The sequence below is a fragment of the Telopea speciosissima genome, chromosome 6, assembly GCF_018873765.1.
Source record: "Telopea speciosissima isolate NSW1024214 ecotype Mountain lineage chromosome 6, Tspe_v1, whole genome shotgun sequence".
NCBI lineage: Eukaryota > Viridiplantae > Streptophyta > Magnoliopsida > Proteales > Proteaceae > Telopea > Telopea speciosissima.
Window position 1 is genome coordinate 37455916 of NC_057921.1, and position 22380 is coordinate 37478295.

The 22380-nt window shown below is 41.3% G+C and overlaps 1 protein-coding gene across 4 annotated transcripts in view; it reads left to right on the forward strand.

The window, feature by feature from the left end:
- The first annotated feature begins 1769 nt into the window (after positions 1-1769).
- The window catches only part of LOC122664670 (protein DENND6B), a 32525-nt gene continuing 11914 nt past the window's right edge, over positions 1770-22380 (forward strand). For all 4 annotated transcript variants that reach the window (XR_006333368.1, XM_043860602.1, XM_043860603.1 and 1 more), the window contains exons 1-2: positions 1770-3682; positions 3860-4052. Coding sequence is in view for 3 of the 4 variants with exons in the window: in XM_043860602.1 (XP_043716537.1) it covers positions 2040-3682; positions 3860-4052 (1836 nt within the window). In the remaining variant the exon portion in view is untranslated. The remainder of the gene's footprint in view (positions 3683-3859; positions 4053-22380) is intronic.

Genomic DNA, 22380 nt, shown 5'->3' on the forward strand with positions numbered 1-22380 from the left:
TGATCGGGCTGAGTTAGCCCTGATTGACCCTAATTTTTGGCAAGGGCCGGGTTGGACCTTTGACCCTGATTTTTTCTAGGGCTTGGTTGGCCCAGACTTACCCGACTTTTTTGCTAGTTAGGTCGTCCTATGCATTAAAAATTGAGACATACATGATTGGGTATTGGTTTGTTTCATACTCAATTGACTATTAGATTTTCTTTGAGTTAAAAAGCTTAGCCTATCCTTAAAATTGTAAATATTTACATCCAATAAATAAATTAGCTTTTTTTTGGTAAACAAATAGATAATTAGATACTAAAAAAATTGCAAAATGTAAACAATAAATTATAAAGCATAATCTAACATAGGGCCGGGCTAGGCTTCGCTCGAGGCCTCAACCCTGGCCCAGCCTGACCCTAACCCAGGGCCTGAAAATTTCAACCCTAACCCGCTCTCAGGGTTGAAAAATCTAGTTCAGGCCCTGTTTGAGCTCAGGGTGGGCCAAGGCCGATAAGGCCAAACTTACACCCCTAGCTCTTAGAACCTCAGTCATTGATGAACCAAAGTACGTGTTCGCATTTTGCAATAACAAGGCTCTCTTAGGTAGTGGGTATCAGTTATACATGTGTATGAGTGTATCCCAAACTTACATTTGGCAGTAACACATGGGGATTCAATACAAACATATTCTTTGTCAATTCACATCCATATGTATATTCAAATTTGTACCTGCATCAACCTATCTAGGTGTACCCAATACGACAACCATGTGATAAGGGTGCCCAACCTAAACCCAAGTCGTGACTACCATTTAAAGTGTGAACTTAAGGATTCAATGCTCAAAAAATTTATATGCCATGTGATAAAATTAAGTCAAAACAAATAAACAGTTAAATTTAAAGTAAACCGTGTTTGGATACATAAATCCAACATTAAAAGCTAAAGTAATCTTCCAAATCCAAATGGCATAATTCTTCTCTAGGGTGCCGCCATAGAGAGCAGTTTCTTAAAAATTCTCATATAAAAACATGGTTCAACAATTGTTGGATTGGATAGGATTGGATTGGATTAAATGGGAAGCCATATTAGGATCTTTATCAGGATAAAACAGAATGTTGTGAAGCTTACAGCAGGATTACAGACCCTTAAGTGATAATTATTGGATTTAAATCCTTCATTTTGATTAGAGAGTGTAGTGTGCACCTCACCCGAACTCATTTCATATGATCTTTGAGATATTTGCACAACCTGACTGATCGTGGTTGTGAATATCACTCTATATCTTTCAGGTACAGATACCAATCGAATGGTCCATACAATGGAAGTGTGTAAACTATAAAGTCTGACATACTCTACACCTGTTTTGAAATAATTAAAAGCAGAGAGAGAGAGAGAGAGAGAGAGAGAGAGAGGGGGGGGGGGGGGGGGGGGAAGGAGAATGAAATCTGAATGGACCATATCACATAAAAAATTCGGGAAAAGAGAAGAAGATGATATCGACCCACCAAATGTTTAGCCCAAATGGAGGAGGCGAAAGCCATGATTTTTCCCTTTTTTTGGATGAGAAAGCAATGATTTTAGTTTGTCTGGATGATTATGAAATCTATGCCTCAAGAGGTTAGATAATCGCAAAAATAAAAGAATCAGATGAACGAACTCAACTAAAAAGAAGTTAGAAACTGAGAAGGGGAGAGCCAGATAGGGAGCCAGAGAAGGGAAGTGTGTTCCTCGCCTGTCACAGAAACCAACAAATGATCTCCATCTTCATGGAACAAATGGGCATTCGTTCCAAGATTGTTTGCTACAAGCTTTAGCGCTGATTTGTTGAACGAATTGAGGTAAGAAAGCTTACAGCCCCGTAGATCTTCTCCAAGTTATTATCATTGAATGAAATCTTACGGACCCTCTTCGATTTGATTGATTTTCGACCTAGAAGTATTTACATTTTAGAGTGACAAAAAAGAGGAAAAGACAGATAACGTTTTGTAGAAATTGTAGCTGAAGATGTTAAAATTAGGCCCTTCCATCAAATCCCTCTGAAGGTGTCAAGCAGTGAAATGAGCCGTTCTCCTTCGTTCTCTTTGAAGGCAGAGCCCAATTCTAAGCTTGACCCAAAAGCATTGAGGCGATGGGTTGTTGCCTTCTGTATCATTAGGTTTGATCTCGAACAAGGTCAGGTCATTGAGGAGTGTTACCCGCCTGATTCTATAACTCAAGATGAGGAGCTTGAAATCGCCTTCAGTTCTTTCCCAGATTCAGTGTCTCAGCACCACAATCGATCGAGCATTCATGATTGTATCTTCTTCTTCCGATTACGAAGGCGAGAGAATTCTCATTTGACCCATTTGTCTTCATCTGAGATAACTGAGGGTGAAGACAAATTGGGCTCTCCAAGGTCTCCAAGGTCCCCAAGGTCCCCAAGGTCATTAGATGATAAGGTACTCAGAAGGTCAAGCAGTAGCCGCAGGTCCAATCCTCCAGGGTATTTGTATGGTTTTGTGTTCAATAGGCAGAGGCAGGATGAGAGGTTAAAGCGAGGTGGAGAGCAGAAGTCTGTGGTTATCTTATCGTACTGTCCATACTCCTGCGTTTTCAGGCGTTTGTTACAAATCTTGGGTCCTTTGTATTTTGACATTGGTAAGGCAGCTGTGGAGCACATAGCCCATTATATCTCAATGTGGCCTGCCCCAATGCCTGGGAAGTTAATGGAGCTCCCAATTGGGAATGTTGCATTGAAAGCGAACCTGCCACCAGCTCATAGTTTGCCATTGGAGTATGGAGTCTTCTTGTCTGATGAGTCTGCCTCCTCGATGGCTCCTATTCTTCCTACGAATCAGTCAGTTCCACAAGGGCTCTTCCATGATGCAGATATTTTTGGTACATTCCGCGGGCTTCTTTTGCAGCTTTGGGTGCTGTGGGAGCTCTTGATTATTGGTGAGCCTATTCTTATAATAGCACCAACGCCGCCTCAGTGTTGTGAAGCTGTTGCAACTCTTGTAAGTTTGGTGGCACCACTCCTGTGCAGTGTCGACTTTAGGCCTTACTTCACCATCCATGGCCCGGATTTTGCCCGTCTTAACTCACTCACTGAAGGAGAGCCTTTCCCTCCGATGGTTTTGGGTGTGACAAACCTCTTCTTTTTGAAGGCTCTTCGAAATATCCCTCATGTTGTTTCAGTGGGTAGTCCTGCTTCTAACTCAAGCAGGGTTCCCTTTTCTACTAGGTCCCCTGCTGGAAAAGTTTCTGGTAAACTGGAAGGATTTCGTCAACAGCTATCTTTAAAGAACTTTTCTCCTTCAAACTTGTTAAATGCTGTGAAGTTGAGGAGAGACGGGCCTCTTTGTCTGATGACAGAACACAAAGAAGCCCTTTGGAGCACCTATGTTGCAACAACTAAGCCAGACACTGCTATCTTGAATAGGCTTATTGATGCAGGGATGTCCCCAAGGGTTGAGGAATCTATGTCAGTTGTTAACAATGAGATATTACGCCGGCATTTCTTGGAGCTTACAACAAACTTCCTTGCTCCTTTTGGACCATACTTAAGAGCTACTACTCCTTCAGAAGGAACTTCTCCCTTTGTAGATCCTCCTCCTCTTCTTTCATTTAATACTGAAGAATTCATTGCAAACTTATCAGCAAGGGGACCTGGGAAGTTCTTATCAAAGAGAATGAAAGCTAACTGGCTGGACCTATACAGGTAATGCATAGTAAATGCTACTGGATTTCATAGTACTTCCACTGGTTGTTGATCTATAGTGTGTTTTCCCCCAGTGTTGTGTTTCACTTTGATTCTGCCTTCTGAGTTTCATATGTTGGTGATTGGTTCCAGGAATGAATTCTTACCGCTGATTTTTCTTTTGTTTTCACCTCTCAGGCGCTTTTTAAAAGGGCAGAACTTTATGCCATGGTTTCAAAGAAGGCGTGCTGTTGCTGAACAAGAACAGCACAGATTATGGAGGCAGGCTAGAATAAAGACTGACATTCAGCAATTTATACCAAATATGTCTGAACTGGAGATTGTTGATTCTTTCAATTCCATTGAGAAACACTTACTTGGAGAGATACAGGTAACCTCTTCTTCCTGTATGCAGATATTTTGGTCGTTTTCCCCTGTGCAGCATGCTGTGATTGTTACTATAGAGTTATTTCTGTGATACCTAATAGTTGAAACAGGGGAGAAAAATGCCTGAATTTACTCTCTAATGTGTGTATTAGATTAGAAAAGCAGATAATATACGCAGTTTTCTGGTCGTGCTTCATTGAGATAGTATATGCTAATGTGATGAAATAACTATTAATATATAGCTTAGTTATTTCATGCTGAATTCTCTGTGCATATCCACAGTTTTTGTTAATGTATTATGTCACAGTTTTCAAAAAATGTGGGTGATGTGATCCTGGGTTCAATAACTTTGATTATGGGTTCGCTAGGGGCCCACAAGAACACTTAATGACTCAATTTAAGGGGGTAATGGCAAAACTGTAATTTTTGGAAACAGTTTAAGGTCTTTTTGGAAGAGGAAACAGATTTGGGACAGAATGGTAATTTAATTTAAAAGGGAAGGACAATAGTGGGAATTCAAATGGTTGGTGATAAGGTTGGAACAACTTAATAAAGGAAGGGTAGTAATATCAGCACTAAGGGCTTATCTGTAAATTTGATGAACGGTACCTTCGTCAACCTTACAATGCCTAGCAACCAGCGGTAGAGCAGGAGCCACTTCGAAGGAGAAAACTCTCATTGGGGCATCAATCGACTTGAAACTCTGAGGTAGGATTCTACACTCTTGTGTCTCTTAAAAGCAAACAACAATATGCCTAAAAGTCTGGTAAAACAACAACATGCCTGAAAAATCTGGTAAAGCAACAATAAATTTTTGCAACTCAAATATAGGGGAATGTAAGGATTCAGCATGGATTTTGATTTGGAACTCTTTATTCCAGCAAGGTTTTGGGCTGGGATTTAGTAGATAGATAGTCTCTTCCTAAGGAACGGAACTTGCTCCCAAAGTATGAGAAGGAAAAAGGAAAGATCAAAGGAGATCAATCCAACTTCGTGGGGTTGTCAGTGTTGACCAGAAACAGAGTTCAGAAATAATAGTGATGGAAAGAAGAAAAAGACGAATAAGAAGGAGAGAAAAAGTGGGGCTGGGGAAAATAGAAGAGAGAGGGAAAGAGACTCACACCTGACCCGAGAGGAAAAGGAATCAAACTAGGGAAGGAAAGAGAGAGAAGAGGAGGAAACCAAGAGCACCGATCTGCTCTGGTAGCAGGCCACACAGACATACTCAAAACCAAAAAACTCAATATTTTATTTTTTTCATCTAATCTCTGTTTTTTTTTTTTGGGGGGGGGTGAATGGGACATTAATTAAGAGAAAAAACAGAGTACAATGACAGAGCCTAAAGGCTAGATGAAAGGGGAACCCCTAGTTAAACACCAAAATATCTAAAAAAATGATGATACATAAAAAACCAGGGAAGGGGAAAAACAATTTAAACATAGGGTGATACACCAAAGGCCAGGGAGGGGCAGAAACATCAATAAAAGGATAAAAGGATGATACATCAAAAAGTCAGGGATGGGAGTGAAATTAAAGGGAGGTCCCAATTTGAGGCAAAATCCTATTTCTTAATGAGTCTGGGCTCAAAGACCGAATGGATAGAACTATATGTCTGATCTCAAAAGAAATATCTTCCTAGATTTGTTTTATAGTATGCAACGAGGAGGTCCATCTTCTTTTATTTCTTTCCCACCAAATATGATGAGCCACAACACTAAAGGCAAGCTTACTAATAATGTCAAAGATTGACTTACCATTGAAAATTTTTAAAATCCACCTCCATTTTCTCTAAAAGGGAAGGATAGTTTGATGATGAGGCCAACATATACTAAAGACTCCTTTTCAAACAGATCTAGAGAAAGGACAAGAAAAGAAAAGATGGCCCACATTTTCTTGGGACCAACATAGGAAACAGTTTGCTATAAAAAGGTTTCTATTGAGTAGAAACTCCTGAGTAGGAAGAGATTGGGTCAAAGCATGCCAAGCAATAAAACTATGCCTAGGAATATTCGAATTAAACTAGACAATCCTGTGCCAAGAAGCTTTCTGGGATTTTGATCTAATCAAATTTCAGGTACAGGCAGAGGTGAATTTTGTTGAAGAATTTGCAAGCCGTAGAACTAAATCACCACTCCCTCTTGGTCTCAACAATGTGGAAGAGAGACTAAACCAAACCTCAATCAAATTATTGTAAGTGCTAGGCCTAGGACATCAAATTTCATCATGGATAATGGAGGAGACCTTGGTCATCCTATTAGATCCAACATCATGTCTAATTCGGTTTCCATATGGAAATGAGAAAACCATTAGGATGCAAATTATCAAGCCACAGATAAGTATCACATCCATCTTCAATGCTTGAACGAATGGTGTCTCTGACAAGATATCTATACGTATTTTCTCCAAGCCCAAGAAGCTTTAGTTGGGCATGTGGTAGTCGAAATAGAGTCTGATTTTAAGTATCTTGAGTATACCCAGTTAGTCCAAATACTTTTTTGTCTAGACAGTATTTTCCAGATAAGTTTTATGATGCCTGCAATGTAAGCTTCCTTTACTAATTCCCAATCCGCCTTCATTTTTTAGAAGACAAACTTTAGCCCAACTAATAGAATGAAGGAAATGAGGATTTTTCCTGAGCTTTCCAAGGAAAGAGGACATTAAAGATTCAATCCTAGAAATGATGGATGCTAGCAGCCTAAAAAACCAGACCAGTAATTATATGAATTTTGTGTAACCAATCTGATGAGATCAAGGCAGCCAGCAAAAGATAGAATCTTACTCTTGCATATTTATAGTCTCTTTCGAAGCCTATCTAAGATCGGGGAGCAATGATGAGCTGATAGCTTCAAAGAGATCAAAGGAAGACCCAGATGTTTAATGGGAAAAACACCTTCAGGAACACCCAAGATGTCTTTTAGTTGGCCTTTGACATCATCAAAGACCCTAGAGAAGAAAGCCAAGGATTTAAGGGGATTAATACGAAGTCCAGATATACCCGTAAAGGTATCCAAAGCTTCCCTTAATTGAAGAAATAGAGGAGGAAGCCTTGGCAAAAATCATAAGATCATCAACAAATGCTAAATGGGTAATCTTGAGGGCCTTGCATTTTGGGATTGACTGGATTAGATTCTGTATAGTTCTAGCTTCCAAACACTTGGACAGACCTTCCATAGCAATGGAGAACAACAATGGAGAAATAGTCTCAGAGTTCATGTCAACAACAACGACAACAACAACAACTCAGCCTTATTGCAACTTAATGGGGTCGGCTACATGGATCCTTGCAAAGTCAATAGAATAAAAATAATTGTAAAAAGATGAGATCACAACAACATTGACAAAAACTTAGGGAAAACCCAACTACATGAGACAAGGCCCAAATTATGTATGTCAATCAGCTCTATTTGAGGCCATACTTGAGACCATAGTTGTCTAGGCGTCGCCCAAGTGTCCAGGCGCCTTTCTCTCACCTTGATTTCTAGTGTGACCTAGGTGACCTAGGTGACGCCTTGTTGGTGTCGCCTAGGCGCCTTGGCAACTATGCTTGAGACAAGGCCCAAACTATACACGTCTTTCCTCACTACTTCTCCTAGGGTCAGTCTAGGCCTGCCCCTAGCTCTTTTAGATCCTTTAATCTGAATCAAATCACTCCTTCGAACTGGTGCATCCCAAGGCCTCCATTGAACATGACCATGCCACCTCAAATGACTCTCTCATAGCTTCTTGAGTATAGAGGTTACTCCCAACTCAGCTCTATAATGGTCATTCCTTACTTTATCCTTCCTGGTTTTGCCACACATCCATCTCAACATCCTTATCTCCGCCACACTAACTATCTACGTGTCGTTTCTTCAGCGCCCAACATTCCGCACCATACATCATAGCCGGTCGTATGGCAATCCTATAAAATACCCCTTTGAATTTTAAAGGGATACACCGATCACACAGAATGCTAGTTACACCTCTCCACTTCAGCCATCCTATTTTAATTCTTTGGGAAACATCATCCTTTATATCGCCTTCTTTATTTACGATAGAGCTAAGATATTTAAAATAATCACATTGAGGTATCTCTTTATCCTCAATCTTAACTACCTCATTAACCAACATATTGTGGCTAAAGTTGCACACCATGTACTCGGTCTTTGTTCTACTTATCTTAAGACCTTTTGACTCCAAGGCAGATCTCCATAACTCCAACTTGGTGTTAATCCCTGCTTTTGTCTCATCCACCAACACTATATCATCACAAAAAAGCATACATCAAGGGATCTCATCTTGTATGTCTCTAGTTAAATCATCCATGATAAGCGCAAACAAATAAGGGCTTAAGGTTGATCCTTTATGTAGTCTAAGCGTAATTGGGAACTCACTACCTTGACCCCCTACTGATTTTATGCTAGTCACCAAGCCATCATACATATCCTTAATTATGTACACATATTTACATGGCACCTTCTCTTATCTAGTATGTGCCAGATTAGATCTCTAGGGACTCTATCATAGGCTTTACTTAGGTCAATAAAGACCATATGAAGATTGTTCTTGCCCTCTCTAAACCTTTCCATGAGTCTTCCAAGTGAAAATATAGTTTCCATTGTGGATCTACTTGGCATAAAACCAAATTGGTTCTTCGAAATGGTACATTGCTTTCTCAGACGAGTATCAATAATTCTTTCCCATAACTTCATCGAATGGTTCATTAGCATTATGCCTCTATATTTACTGCAGTTCTGAATATCACCTTTATTTTTGTAGATTGGGACCATAATGCTTCTTCTCCATTTGTCGGACATTTTCTTGGTACTCAATATCCTTTTAAACAGCTTGGTTAGCCAATCTAAACCACAAAATCCTAGGCTCTTCCACACTCGATTGGGACTCTATGTAGGCCTGGTGTCTTGTCTACTTTCATCCTTATAGCTTCTTTGACTTCAGACACCCTAATTTTGCGTATATAATTACAGCAAGTGGTGTCATGACAAATAATACATCCCTCTAGGGCATTATTTATCATAATGTCGTCATTTAGTAGACTGCAGAAATATTCATTCCATCGCTTCATAATTTCTTCATCCCGTATTAATACATTACCATCTTCACTTTTAATACAACTAGCATAGTTGATATCTCTGCTCATCCTTTCTCTTGCTTTAGCAATCCTACAGATAGCTTTTTCCCCTTCCTTGGTGTTCAGATTGTTATAAAGATCATCATATTTCTTCGCCCTTGCATTCCCAATAATCTTCTTCGCTTCATTTCTGGCCGATTTATAGCTCTTTAGATCTTCTACCTCCACAGTCCTTTGCCATGTCTTAAAGCTAACTTTATTAGTCTTAATGGCTGCTTGGACCTCATCGTCCCACCACCAAAACTCCCTAGGGGGCATGACGTTTACCTTTTGATTCCCCTAATACCTCTTTAGCAACTTTCTTAATACAAGCCATCATCTCGTCCCACATCAAATTAGTGTCGCCTTCATGGTCCCACTTTCCTTATTTGACCACTTTATTTGTAGAAGAAGTCAAGGAATCTCCTTTTAATCTCCATCACTTTATCTTAGGGTGCATAAGTTCCTGTATCTTATGAATCTGCGAGGTGAGACACATATCCAGGACTACCAGTCTATGTTGAGTGGTAAGACTCTCCCCATGTATAATTTTACAGTCCGTACAAAACAATCTGTCGGACCCTCTTGTTAAAAGGATATTTATTTGGCTGGTATGATGTCCACTTTTGTAGGTAACCAAATGCTCCTGTCTCTTTTCAAAGAAGGTGTTCATAATGGATAAATCGTAAGCTACTGCAGAATTTAAAATAGAGGTCCCCTCCTCATTCCGTTCTCCAACTCCGTAGCTTCCATGAATGCCTCCATAGCCTCTACGATCTCTCCCAATGTGACCCTTCAGATCACCCCCTATTATGATCTTATCTCCTTGACTAAAACCTTGCATTAATCCTCCCAACACGTCAGAGGTAATTTCATGTAATAAGGGTACTTTGGGTACTAGGCTATTTAGGTTGCAATGTGTTTTATTCTATTTTACCTTTTACCTCCCTTACCTATCTTATATTAGCATGGGGGTAAGGATGTAATTTCCCTTGTGGTTAAGTGAATCAATATAGGGGAGAGATGAAACATACTCTCCCATAACATTCTACTGCCACCTCTCTCTCTCTTCTTCTTCTTCTCCAACCTTCTACTCTCATCTTCTCTCTTGTTCTCTTGCAACCTTTGGATTCCAACTTGGTATCAAAGCCCATGGTTTTGGTTTGAGAATCTCACTGTAAGTTCTTTGCTCTGTTTTCTCTCTTTGGAACCCTAAGTTACAAAGCTGTTCCATGAAAGAGGCCATTATGCAAAAAGTTCGAAGAAATCATGAGATGAGCTTGGATGAAAACTATAGAAGCACCAAGAGAAGGTCTCATGTGAAGATGTGGATGTTTGCAGCTCAAATTGACAAAGACCAACTCACCGAAAGTGATGCAGGACGACTTGAGATGGAGCTCCAATCGGGTATGGTTTTCAGCCCATATCCTGGGTTTGATTAAAACCATTGAACCAGCCTAAGTTTGGTTCAACTCCTGGCCCAGTCGGATCAGTCTTTTCTCGGGAGAAATTTTAGCTATCAGCCAGCCTGTATTCCCCTCCCCTCTCATCGATCCAGCAAATATTGTGGGAGATTCTTCATATTTATTAGCCATTAATTTGCTGATTTATAGGGTGTTTAACAGATTTTGTGGGAGCCTAGGAGGACAGTTATCAATCAGCACTGGAGTAGATATAATGATCAAGATTGTGTGGGCCCCATGGCCAGCTCGCATGGAGGGAATAAAGGGAATAAAATAGGAGATCGATGGAGAGAAGGATGCTGTCTTGCGTGAGAGATTTTAGAGATAGGTTGTTAGTTTCCTATAATTTTGTATTATATCTAGTCCTTGCGTGGGTGCTTAGTAGATTTAAGCTAGTTTCTTTTTTTATTATATTTATTTATGTAATGGGTAGTTTCTATTTTTAGGACTCTAATTTCTCTTTATATATGATGTAATTCCCCATCATTGAAATTATGGAATGAAGAATGAATTGAAAAAAAAGTAAGTTTATGCGTATGCACACCCCCCCCTTTTCTTCTTCTTCTCACGGCTTCTTCTTTCCCCCCCTCCCCTCTGATTTCTTCTCAGATTTCCCCTCTCCTATTCTGTCCCCCATTATCTGGTGTCAGAGCCGAAGGATCCCATCTTCTTCCTTCCCTTGTGATCTTTCTTCTCCATTCTATTCTTCTTCCTTCCTTTTCTTCTCTATCCCTCTTTCCTGTTACAGTTTTGCGGTACAGTGAAGAAAAACAAACCAAAAAAAAAAAAAAAATCAGTCCTGCTGTCATACAAGATCAGTCCCTGATTTATTAAAACTCGAGGATGAGTTTTTTTAAGAGGGGGAAAATTGATGCAGGACGACTTGAGATGGAGCTCCAATCAGTTATGATTTTCAGCCCATATCCTGGGTTTAATTAAAACCATTGAACCAGCCTAGTTTGGTTCAACTCCTGGGCCAGTCGGATCAGTCTTTTTTTGGGAGAAATTTTAGCTATCAGCCAGCCTGTATTTCCCCCCCGCCCAATCGATCCAGCAAATATTGTGGGAGATTCTTCATATTTATTAGCCATTAATTTGCTGATTTATAGGGTATTTAACAGATTTCGTGGGAGCCTAGGAGGACAGTTATCAATCAGCACTGGAGTAGATATAATGATCAAGATTGTGTGGGCCCCATGGCCAGCTCTCATGGAGGAAATAAAGGGAATAAAATAGGAGATCGATGCAGAGAAGGATGCTGCCTTGCGTGAGAGATTTTAGAGATAGGTTGTTAGTTTCCTATAATTTTGGATTATATCTAGTCCTTGCGTTGGGCTTGGTAGATTTAAGCTAGTTTCTTTTTTTATTATATTTATTTATGTAATGGGTAGTTTCTATTTTTAGGATTCTTTATATATGATGTAATTCCCCATCATTGAAATTATGGAATGAAGAATGAATTGAAAAAAAAGTTGAGTTTGTGCATGTGCACACCCCCCCCCCCCCTCTGATTTCTTCCCAGATTTCCCCTCTCCTATTTTGTCCCCCATTATCAAGACTAAAGTTACTGCCAGCTTTTTGCTTGGGTTTCTTTCTCTCCTTCATCTGGTACTGTTCGGAGCTGGGACAGGGCCCATATGAATCGCCCATGGGTCCCCTCCAATTCCCCCATGGTCTCAGTTAGTGAAGAAAAAATTTGTTGGAGCACAACTCGTTTCCTTTTGGTTTGACAGGTACTGCCAGCATTGTTCATTCCTTCTTTTTTGTTCTTGAAATGTTGTGAATGAGCTTCTGGTTGCTTTGGGTTGGTGAGCTATGTTGTCTAGAGCTCTTGAGTAGTTATGAGATGATGCTACACCTTGAAGAGTGTATTTGAGTTGTCTTTGAAGGCTTTTATACTACCATTCTTTCTTACATCTAATAAAGTGTCTAAGAAAAATATATTATTAGAAGGAAAGTTTAGGTACTAAATGCTACATAACAAACAAGAACCTGTTCCTGTATATGCAGTATTGCTGACCTCTCCCCAACACGAGAAACTCGTGTTATAAGACAGCCTCTATCGTTCAGAGAGGGTTGTGAAGTTCTCAACTTTCCTCTTCTGCTAGTTAAGGTTCCAGACCTATTCATCCATCGATATGAGACGTTCACTGATTATGCGAGGGCACAGATATCCGCGTTGATGGGAGAGGGTTTCTTAAGTAGTTCTACCCGATAGGGGTAGGTTTGTCCTCTTTTATATTTGTTCTCCCTTGGCCGATTCTTATTTGGGTATTCCTAGTATGAATCGGCAAGGGTAGCTTTCCTAATTCTACTATGATTATTGTGACTCTTTGAATATAAATAAAGGAGCTTGGTGATCCATATTGATCGCTCAAGCATTCAGTTCTAAGGCTGTTTACATGGTATCAGAGCCAACTCTGATCTAGAAGAGCAGCTTTCTCGTTTTTTTTAGGTTTTCTGTTCTCCACCCTTCTCGGTTTCTGGTTTTCTTCTTCTCCACCACTCTTGGTCTCTCTCTCTCATTCAGGGCAGCAACTATGAGGTGATCTAATGAAGATTTAGCTGCTGCCCTCAATGTCACCTCATTGAAGATCAAATACCCTTGGTGTGATCAGAATGTGCCGCAGGTTTCCTCCAACCTTGGGGATCGAGCAACTACTTCAACTCAAGCTTGATTTCTGTTTTTTTGGAGATTGATTCTTGCCATTATTGGTCTACACCCTTCCTTGATTGAAGACTGCAGCTTTGAATCAACACAAATTCAGATTCAACCTTGCGATTTCTCTCATTCAAGTTTTTTTCCTAAATTTTCCTAAATTCAGGGTTTTTTATTGGCTCATCAGAAGGAGCTAATTTTTGGAGGACATCTTCCCTACCACTAGAGGGAAACTCGATCTCAGTTTCAGCCTATTCTAACGGCTGAAAATTTTGCAATCTTAAAACCCAGGATTCTACTCGATTCTGACATCTGCCCTGCTAGGGTTTTTTATTTATTCATCAGAAGTTGCTGATTTTTTGAGGACTTATTGCATATTACCTGAAGAGAATTCGATCCAAGTTTGAGCCTATTCTGACAGTTCAATTTGTGGGAATTTCAAAATCCGTGTCTTCTACACTTTCGACATCATGTCTGATCTTACTTCAGCTGACTCAGATGGATCTGCTCATCCAGAGTACCTTCCTTTTGCTTCTCCCACTAAACTAGATGGGACTAATTATTTGATGTGGTCAAGGTCTACTTACCTTACTATTGCTGGCCGTGGCTACACAGGACATCTTACAGGCAGCCTTCCCAAACCTGTTGATGAAGGACCTGGCCTAACTCGATGGTTATCTAATGACTCTATGGTAATGCCATATCTTATACATTCTATGCATTCTTCCATTGCACCCGGTTATCTTCTCCTTGACACTGCTGCCTAGATATGGAAGGCCGCAAAGGATACCTATTCCCAGGTTGGGAATGATGCTCAGGTATATTAGTTAAGAAAAAATATTCATGACACTAAACAGAATGAGTTAACTATCTCTCAATACTATGCTGAACTTCGCAAGTGCTGGCAAGAACTTGATCATTACTCTGATTATCAACCCACTACTGCCAATGACATTGCTGCGTACTATGACTTTTTGGTTGGCCTTAATGTTGAATATGATCCAATTAGGGTTCAGATTCTCAACAAGGATCCTTTCCCTACACTGGAACAGTCCTATGCATTGGTTCATATTGAAGATCGACAACGTGCAGCTATGCTTAATACTACACCTCCGAATCGATCAGCTCTACACACTGGGACTGGTTCTACTCCTTCTATTACTGAAAATTCTAAATCTGAAATGGCAGCAGTCAAATGTGATCATTGTGGTAAGTTGTGGCCACTAAGGCCACATGTTGGAAGAGACACGGAAAACCAGCCGACTTTGAAGCTAAGCGTGCTGCTCGGAAATTGAAAAACAAAGCTAATCATACTGAGGCTGTCACTACTACTCCTCCTACTGACATTGGACTATCCAAGGATGAACTTCGGGCTTTCCATTGTATGTTACAGGCTTCCGCTACTTCTACTACATCGACTCCTGCCAGTTCTTTCAACCCTCCAGGTTCAAATTTAGCCCACTCAGGTATTTCTTTTGCTGGTCATTGTGCATCGGTAGTCTCTTCTCCCTGGATCATAGACTCCCATGCCACTGATCATATGACTAGATCCTCCAGCCTATTTCATCGTTATTCTCCTACTTCTGGTAAAGATAAAGTCCGAGTGGCTAATGGTTCTCTCTCTTCTGTCTCTGGGAAAGGATTTATCAATTGCTCTCCTTCTCTAACTTTATCATCTGTTTTACATATCCCTAAATTTACTACTAATCTTCTATCCATCAGTAGTCTTACCCGTGATTTAAATTGCAAAGCAACTTTTTTCCCTTTCAGGATCTGACAATAGGGGCGACGATTGGATGTGGTAAGATGCATGGTGGATTGTACCTGCTTGATAATGGGAGTCTTAATTCACCACCACCACTTCCTTCTCCTATTCGTCAAAGCTCATTAGTCTCTTTTGAACTTCAATAATGGCATAAAAGACTAGGTTATCCCCCTTTAGGCACTTTGTCTTTTTTTATTTCCAGCATTAGTTAAAGAGTGTAATAAGGACGAATTTTTTTGTGAGGCCTGTGTTTTGGCCAAACAACATCGCTCTACTTATTCTATTTCTAATAAAAGAAGTTCCTCTCCTTTTAATCTTGTTCGTTCTGATGTTTGGGGACCTAGCCGAAAACCTTCCCTCAAAGGCCATCGTTGGTTTGTTTATTTTATTGATTGTTATTCTAGGAGTACATGGGTTTATTTAATGCATAACAAAAGTGATGTCTTCTCCTATTTTCAAAATTTTCATAAGATGGTTCAAACCCAATACAATGCCACTCTCAAGATATTGTGGAGTGACAATGGCAAAGAATATATGGATGGTTGGTTCGAACACTATCTTGCTGCCCATGGAATCCTCCATCAGACTAGTTGTGTCGATACCCAGCCCAAAATGGTATGGTTGAAAGGAAAAATCGCCACCTCCTTAAGGTGGCTCGGGCTATTATGTTTGCCCATTTTATTCCTTCCCAATATTGGGGAGATGCTGTCCTTACTGCAGCCTATCTCATTAATAGGCTGCCTACCCGAGTCCTTGACTCACAAACCCCTGCTACTTTATTACAGGGATATTCCTCCTTTGGCGTTCCACCTAAAGCTTTTGGTTGTGTCTGTTATGCTAGGGATACTAGATCCCCATGCAAACTTGAATCCCGTGGCGTCCATTGTATTTTCTTGGGATATTCTCCATTCCAAAAGGGTTATAAATGTTACCACCCCCCTCATGCGTCGTACCTTGGTCAGTATGGATGTTATCTTTCATGAAGCTCTCTCCTATTATCCATCTACACCTCTTCAGGGGGAGAATTTCAGGGAAGATGTGTTGGTTGAGCTTCCTGTTCAGAACCAGCTGAATATGTCTCCTGTACAGAACCAACCGAATATTGACCCCAGCCCTCTTGAGCCTTCTGCTCCTCCCCTCCCTCCTGCTGAAGACAGAGAGGATTTTCCCCAGGGGGAGAACTTATATGATGCTGAAAATCCTATTGCTGAAAATCCCCTTTAAGGGGAGTTGACTCCAGTCCAACAAACCATTAGGGAATTTCAGAAGAAAATTAATGATTCTAATCTCAAAACCTACCACAGGGGACATTCCAAAAACACGCAGCTCCCATCCACTGGAGCACCAGTACCAATCCAGTTGCCGGCCCTGGAACCAGATCATTCTCCAGGTAACATCTCTTCTCCTTCTTCTCCTAACTTACCTATTGCTCATCGCAAAGGTAATCGGGCTTGTACTCGGCATCCTATTTCTCATGTAGTCTCTTATGATTCCCTTTCTCCATCCTTCAGTACGTTTGTCTCTTCTCTTTCTGTTGAGTTATGTTACCCGATATTATAAGGGTAGTTTTGGTATTTTTCTCCTTTTATTTCCCTATAGCTATCATGGTCGTTTATACAGGGTTATTAATGTAATTTCATTGCTTTTATGAAAGTTATAAATATAAGGGCTGAATAATCACATCGATTATTCTAGCCATTCCCTCAATATTGTTTTGATAACACGGTATCAGAGCCACTTATTCTCTGATCTAGGTTTTCAAAACCCACCACCCTCCTTGCGAATTTTTCTTCTCTCTTCTCTCTTTTTTGGTTCTCCTTCTCCCATCAGGGCAGCACTAATGAGGTGATCATTATGATCTAGCTGCTGCCCTCCACCCTACCTCCTTTTTTATGCCCCTATTTCAGATCGGTAGGTGCTGAGAATTGTCTGCGATTGGGAGATTTCATCTTTTTTTTTTAACAGGACTCTACAGATATTTCGGCTGCTTCTTCTCTTGTGGGATCTTCATCAGCAACTGTTCTCTTTGGCCGATTGATTGAAGACCCCTACCTCTTATTGATCTCTCTTCTTAGGGTTTTTTTCAAAACCCTGACACTAATCGATATCTGGGTTGGGTTGCTTGTTTCTGCTGCAATTGCTTGGCATCATTGCTGCCTTCATTCAGCTTCATTCCCAGCCTTCATATCTGGGATTTTTTGCTCCAATTCAGCCATCTTCTATTGGGGTCACATTCCCCCCCTTCTCGGTTCCAGATTTTTGGAGTCCTTTGGCTGGTTTGCACCTTTTTGATCCTTTGTTGAGTGACTTCGTTGCCTGCTACGATGACTGGATCTGATTCTTCTTCAGCCTCTTCTGGGATTGATGGCAAGCCCCAGACAGAATTTCTTCCCCTTGCTACACCTATCAACCTTGATGGCTCCAACTACCTGAAGTGTTCGAGGTCTACCTATTTGACAATAGCTGGCCGTGGCCTTACTAGCCATATTCTTGGGACAACAAAAAAGCCAGAAGAAGAGGGTTCTCAGCTTGACAAATGGTTGTCTAATGATGCAATGGTTATGTCCTACTTGATCCATTCTATGCAAGGGGACGTTTCCGACAATTTTCTTCTTCTGGGCACAGCCCTTACTATATGGAATGGTACCAAAGAGACTTATGGTTGCACTGGGAATGATGCACAGGTCTATGAGATTCGCAAGAAAGTAATGCGACTACTCAACAGGAGCTCACCGTCTCCAAATACTATGCTGCCCTAAAAAATCTGTGGCAACAATTGGATCATTACTCCGACTGTCAGCCCTCTACTGCTATTGATATGGCTGCCTATCGCAAACACGTTGACAAAATACGTGTCTATGATTTTTTGGCTGGCCTAAATATGGAGTATGACCCTATTCGGGTGCAAGTGCTTGGCCAATCTCCTTTTCTCACACTAGAGAGCAGGCCTTTGCCTTGGTTCATAATGAGGAATCTCATCGAATTGCTATGTTGCATTCGTCTGCTGTTGATCGCTCTGCCTTGCAGGCTGCTTCCAGTGCTCCTTTTATTACGACTACTGATGGTGGTACTGCTGCCCCCAAAGGGCCTGTCAAGTGTGAACATTGCAACAAGCTATAACATACTAAGGCTCAATGCTGGAAGCTCCATGGGAAGCCTGCTGATTTTGAAGAAAAGAAAGGTCGTGGGAAGTCTAAACCCAAGGCTCATCTGGCTGATTCTCCTACCATTGCTGCTGCTGCCCCTTCCTCTGACATTGGGCTTAGGATGAGCTCCTAGCTTTCCGTCGCATGCTCTAGGCCTCTTCCGCTGCCCCTACTACGGCATCTGCACCTGCTGCCCATCCTGGTTCTCACTTTGCCTCAGGTATTCCAGTCAGTAGCCTGTGTGCATCAGCTGTATCCAGTCCTTGGATTATAGACTCCGGTGCCACTGACCACATGACTGACTCCTCCCATGTGTTTCACCTTTATTCTCCATCTTTTAGCAAAGACAGTGTTTACGTGGCTAATGGTTCCCTTTCTCCTATTAATGGAAAGGGTTCCATACGCTGCTCTCCTACCCTTTCCTTAAAATCTGTTTTGCATGTTCCCTCCTTTTCTACCAACCTTCTCTCTATTAGTAATCTTACTAGAGATCTGAACTGCAAACTGACATTTTCCCTTCTCATTGTATCATACAGGATCTGGAGACGGGGCGCACGATTGGGGGTAGTAAGATGCAAGGTGGTCTACTTACTTGACACGGGTCAGCCTTCTACTTTGCATTTGACTTCCTCTTCAGCTCATCATTTACAGTCCACCTCGTCACCTGAACTTTTTCTCTGGCACTGTTAGCTTGGTCACCCATCCCTTAGTACTTTTGCTCTTTCGTATCCCAACTTGATCAAGCAATGTAATAGGAATGAGTTTTTATGTGAGGCTTGTGTTTTGGCCAAACAGACTCGTTCTAGTTATTCTTCATTAAATAAAAGAAGTGAGTCTCCTTTTGCTTTGGTTCATTCTGATGTGTGGGGCCCTGCCGTTGTACTTCCATTTCTAGTCATAGGTGGTTTGTCTCCTTTATTGATTGTTATACTCGTGCCACCTGGGTATACATGATGAGCCATAAAAGTGAAGTCTTCCGTTGTTTTCAGTTGTTTCATCGTATGGTTCAGACCCAATTCAATGCCACATTGAAAATTTTACGAAGTGATAATTACAGAGAATACATGGAAGGTCAGTTCCAACTTTTTGGCTGAACATGGTATTGTCCATCAGATCAGTTGTGTTGACATACCTGCCCAGAATGGGGTTGCTGAAAAGAAAAATCGACTTCTCCTTGAGGTGGCCCGGGCCATTGTGTTTGCACGACAGGTTCCTTCCCAATACTGGAGTAATGCCATTCTTACCGCTGCTTATCTCATCAACCGTGTACCTACCCGTATCCTTGATGGTCGTTACCCAGTTGACCTCCTCCAGGGTTCCTCCTCCTTTGTGGTTCCCCCCAAAGTGTTTGGTTGTGTCTGCTATGTTCGCAATCATCATCCTCATGGGAAATTTGATCCACGGAGCATTCGATGTATTTTTCTGGGCTACTCTGCGACCCAGAAAGGATACAAGTGTTATCATCCACCTACTAGACGTACTTTTGTCTCCATGGATATTGTCTTCCATGAGTCCTTGGCGTATTATTCTCAGACACCTCTTTAGGGGGAGCAGGATCCAGGTTTTGAAGATGTGTCTGCTATTCTTTCGGCTCCTATTTAGGGGGAGCCCTCTGTAACTTCAGCCCCTATAGTGGTTCCCCATCAGGGGAAGTGTAGACCAGTCAGTCAAATCCCTATTGATAAAGTCTATACCCGGGAGTACAGAGGACAAGTTGAGACTACCACCACCACCATACCACCTCTACAATCGTCTGCACTTGATCTAGATTCAGACCCTGCTACATCATCTGGTAAGGGTCCTTCTCTTGACTTATCTATTGCTGTTCGTAAAGGCGCTAGGTCATGTACCCAACACCCCATCTCCAATGTTGTTTCCTATGATGCTTTATCTTATCTCCTTCCTATCGTGCATTTGTTTATTCTCTTTCCTCTGTTTCTATTCCTCAGAAATGGCAGGAGGCAATTGCAGATCCAAAGTGGAAAGCAGCCATGATGGAAGAAATGACAGCCTTATTTAAAAATGAGACATAGGAGCTAGTTGTTCTTCCTTCGGGTAAGAAACCAGTCGGGTGCAAATGGGTATTTGTTGTCAAGCAGAAGCCAGATGGAAGAGTGGATAGATATAAAGCCAAGCTTGTGGCCAAGGGCTTTACTCAGACTTATGGGTTCAACTACCAGGAGACATTTGCCCCAGTTGCGAAGTTGAACACTGTCCGGGTCTTATTGTCTTATGCTGTCAACCTTGGCTGGGACCTACAACAATTGGATGTTAAAAATGCATTCCTTCATGGAGAATTGGAAGAGGAGGTTTATATGGAAGTTCCTCCAGGTTTTTCTTCTGACAAGACCCATGGGAAAGTTTGTAGGCTAAAACGGGCACTATATGGGTTGAAGCAATCTCCACGGGCATGGTTTGGTAGGTTTCATAAAGCCATGGTCTCCTGTGGATACAAACAGAGTAATGCTGATCACACACTGTTCATTAAGCGAAAGGGAGAAAAGGTCACTCTTCTTATAGTTTATGTTAATGACATAATTGTGACTAGTAATGATGCAGATGAAGTTTCTCACTTGAAGACTTTCTTGGGACGAGAATTTGACATAAAAGATCTAGGACAGCTAAGATATTTTCTTGAGATTGAAGTTGCCCGTTCTCCCAAAGGCATCTTTCTCTCCCAAAGAAAGTATGTTCTAGATTTACTATCAGAGACTGGTTTGCTTGGTTGTCATCCTTATGACACTCCTTTGGAAGCTACTACTCACCTGCAAGAGAAGGATGGTGAACCTGTTGAAGAGGGCAGATATCAACGATTGGTGGGAAAACTGATTTATCTCTCCCACACCAGACCAGATATTGCTGTTGTTGTGAGCCTAGTAAGCCAATTCATGCATGATCCTTATTCCACTCACATGGCTGTTGTTCTTCGTATTCTCCATTACTTGAAATCAGCTCCAGGAAAAGGGATCCTTTTGTCTCCTCATGACCATCTTCGCATTGAGGCTTACACAGATGCTGACTGGGGTGGTAATCCTGACAGGAAGTCTACTTCAGGCTATTGTACTTTTGTTGGAGGAAATCTAGTCACATGGCGGAGTAAAAAACAAAATGTTGTGGCAAGGTCTAGTGTTGAAGCTGAATTCCGTGCTATGGCCCAGGGCATATGTGAGTTATTGTGGCTTCAGAGTTTACTCCTAGACATCCGTGGTTCTGTTCATCTTCTAATGATGCTGTACTGTGACAACAAAGCAACAATTAGCATTGCCCACAATCCAGTGTAGCATGACCGTACCAAGCATGTGGAGATCGACAGACACTTCATCAAAGAGAAGTTAGAGAGTGGGCGGATTTGTATCCCTTTTGTGAAGTCTGGAGATCAACTGGCTAATGTCTTCACCAAAGGGTTGAGTGGGAAGTTGTTTCATCCTAGTCTAGTCAAGTTGGGCATATGTGATATCTATACCCCAACTTGAGGGGGAGTGTTGAGTTATGTTACCCGATATTATAAGGGTAGTTTTGGTATTTTTCTGTATTTTTCTCCTTTTATTTCCCTATAGCTATCATGGTCGATTATACAGGGTTATTAATGTAATTTCATTGCTTTTATGAAAGTTATAAATACAAGGGCTGAATAATCACATCGATTATTCTAGCCATTCCCTCAATACTGTTTTGTTAACACTTTCTGCTGTTCGTACTCCTCAAAATTGGCAGGAAGCTTTTACAGGTGGAAAGTGGAAGGCAGCAATGATGGAAGAAATGAAAGCCTTACAAAAGAATGATATATGGGAGCACTTGTGGTTCTTCCTCCAGGAAAGAAACCAGTTGGAAGTGGGTGTTTGTGGTGAAACAAAAGGTAGATGGCACTGTGGATCAATACAAAGCACGATTGGTGGCAAAGGGATTTAGTCAGACTTATGGGATCGACTATCAGGAGACCTTTGCACTAGTTGCAAAGCTGAGCACTGTCAGAGTACTACTATCTTGTGCAGTAAATCTGGGATGGGAACTGTAGCAGTTAGATATGAAGAATGCCTTCCTCCATGGAGAGCTTGAGGAGGAAGTGTATATGGATATTCCACCGGGTTTCTCATGTGATAAAACCAGCGGCAAAGTGTGTAAATTAAAGCGTGCTTTATATGGGCTGAAGCAGTCACCCCGTACATGGTTTGGACGGTTTTCACAAGGC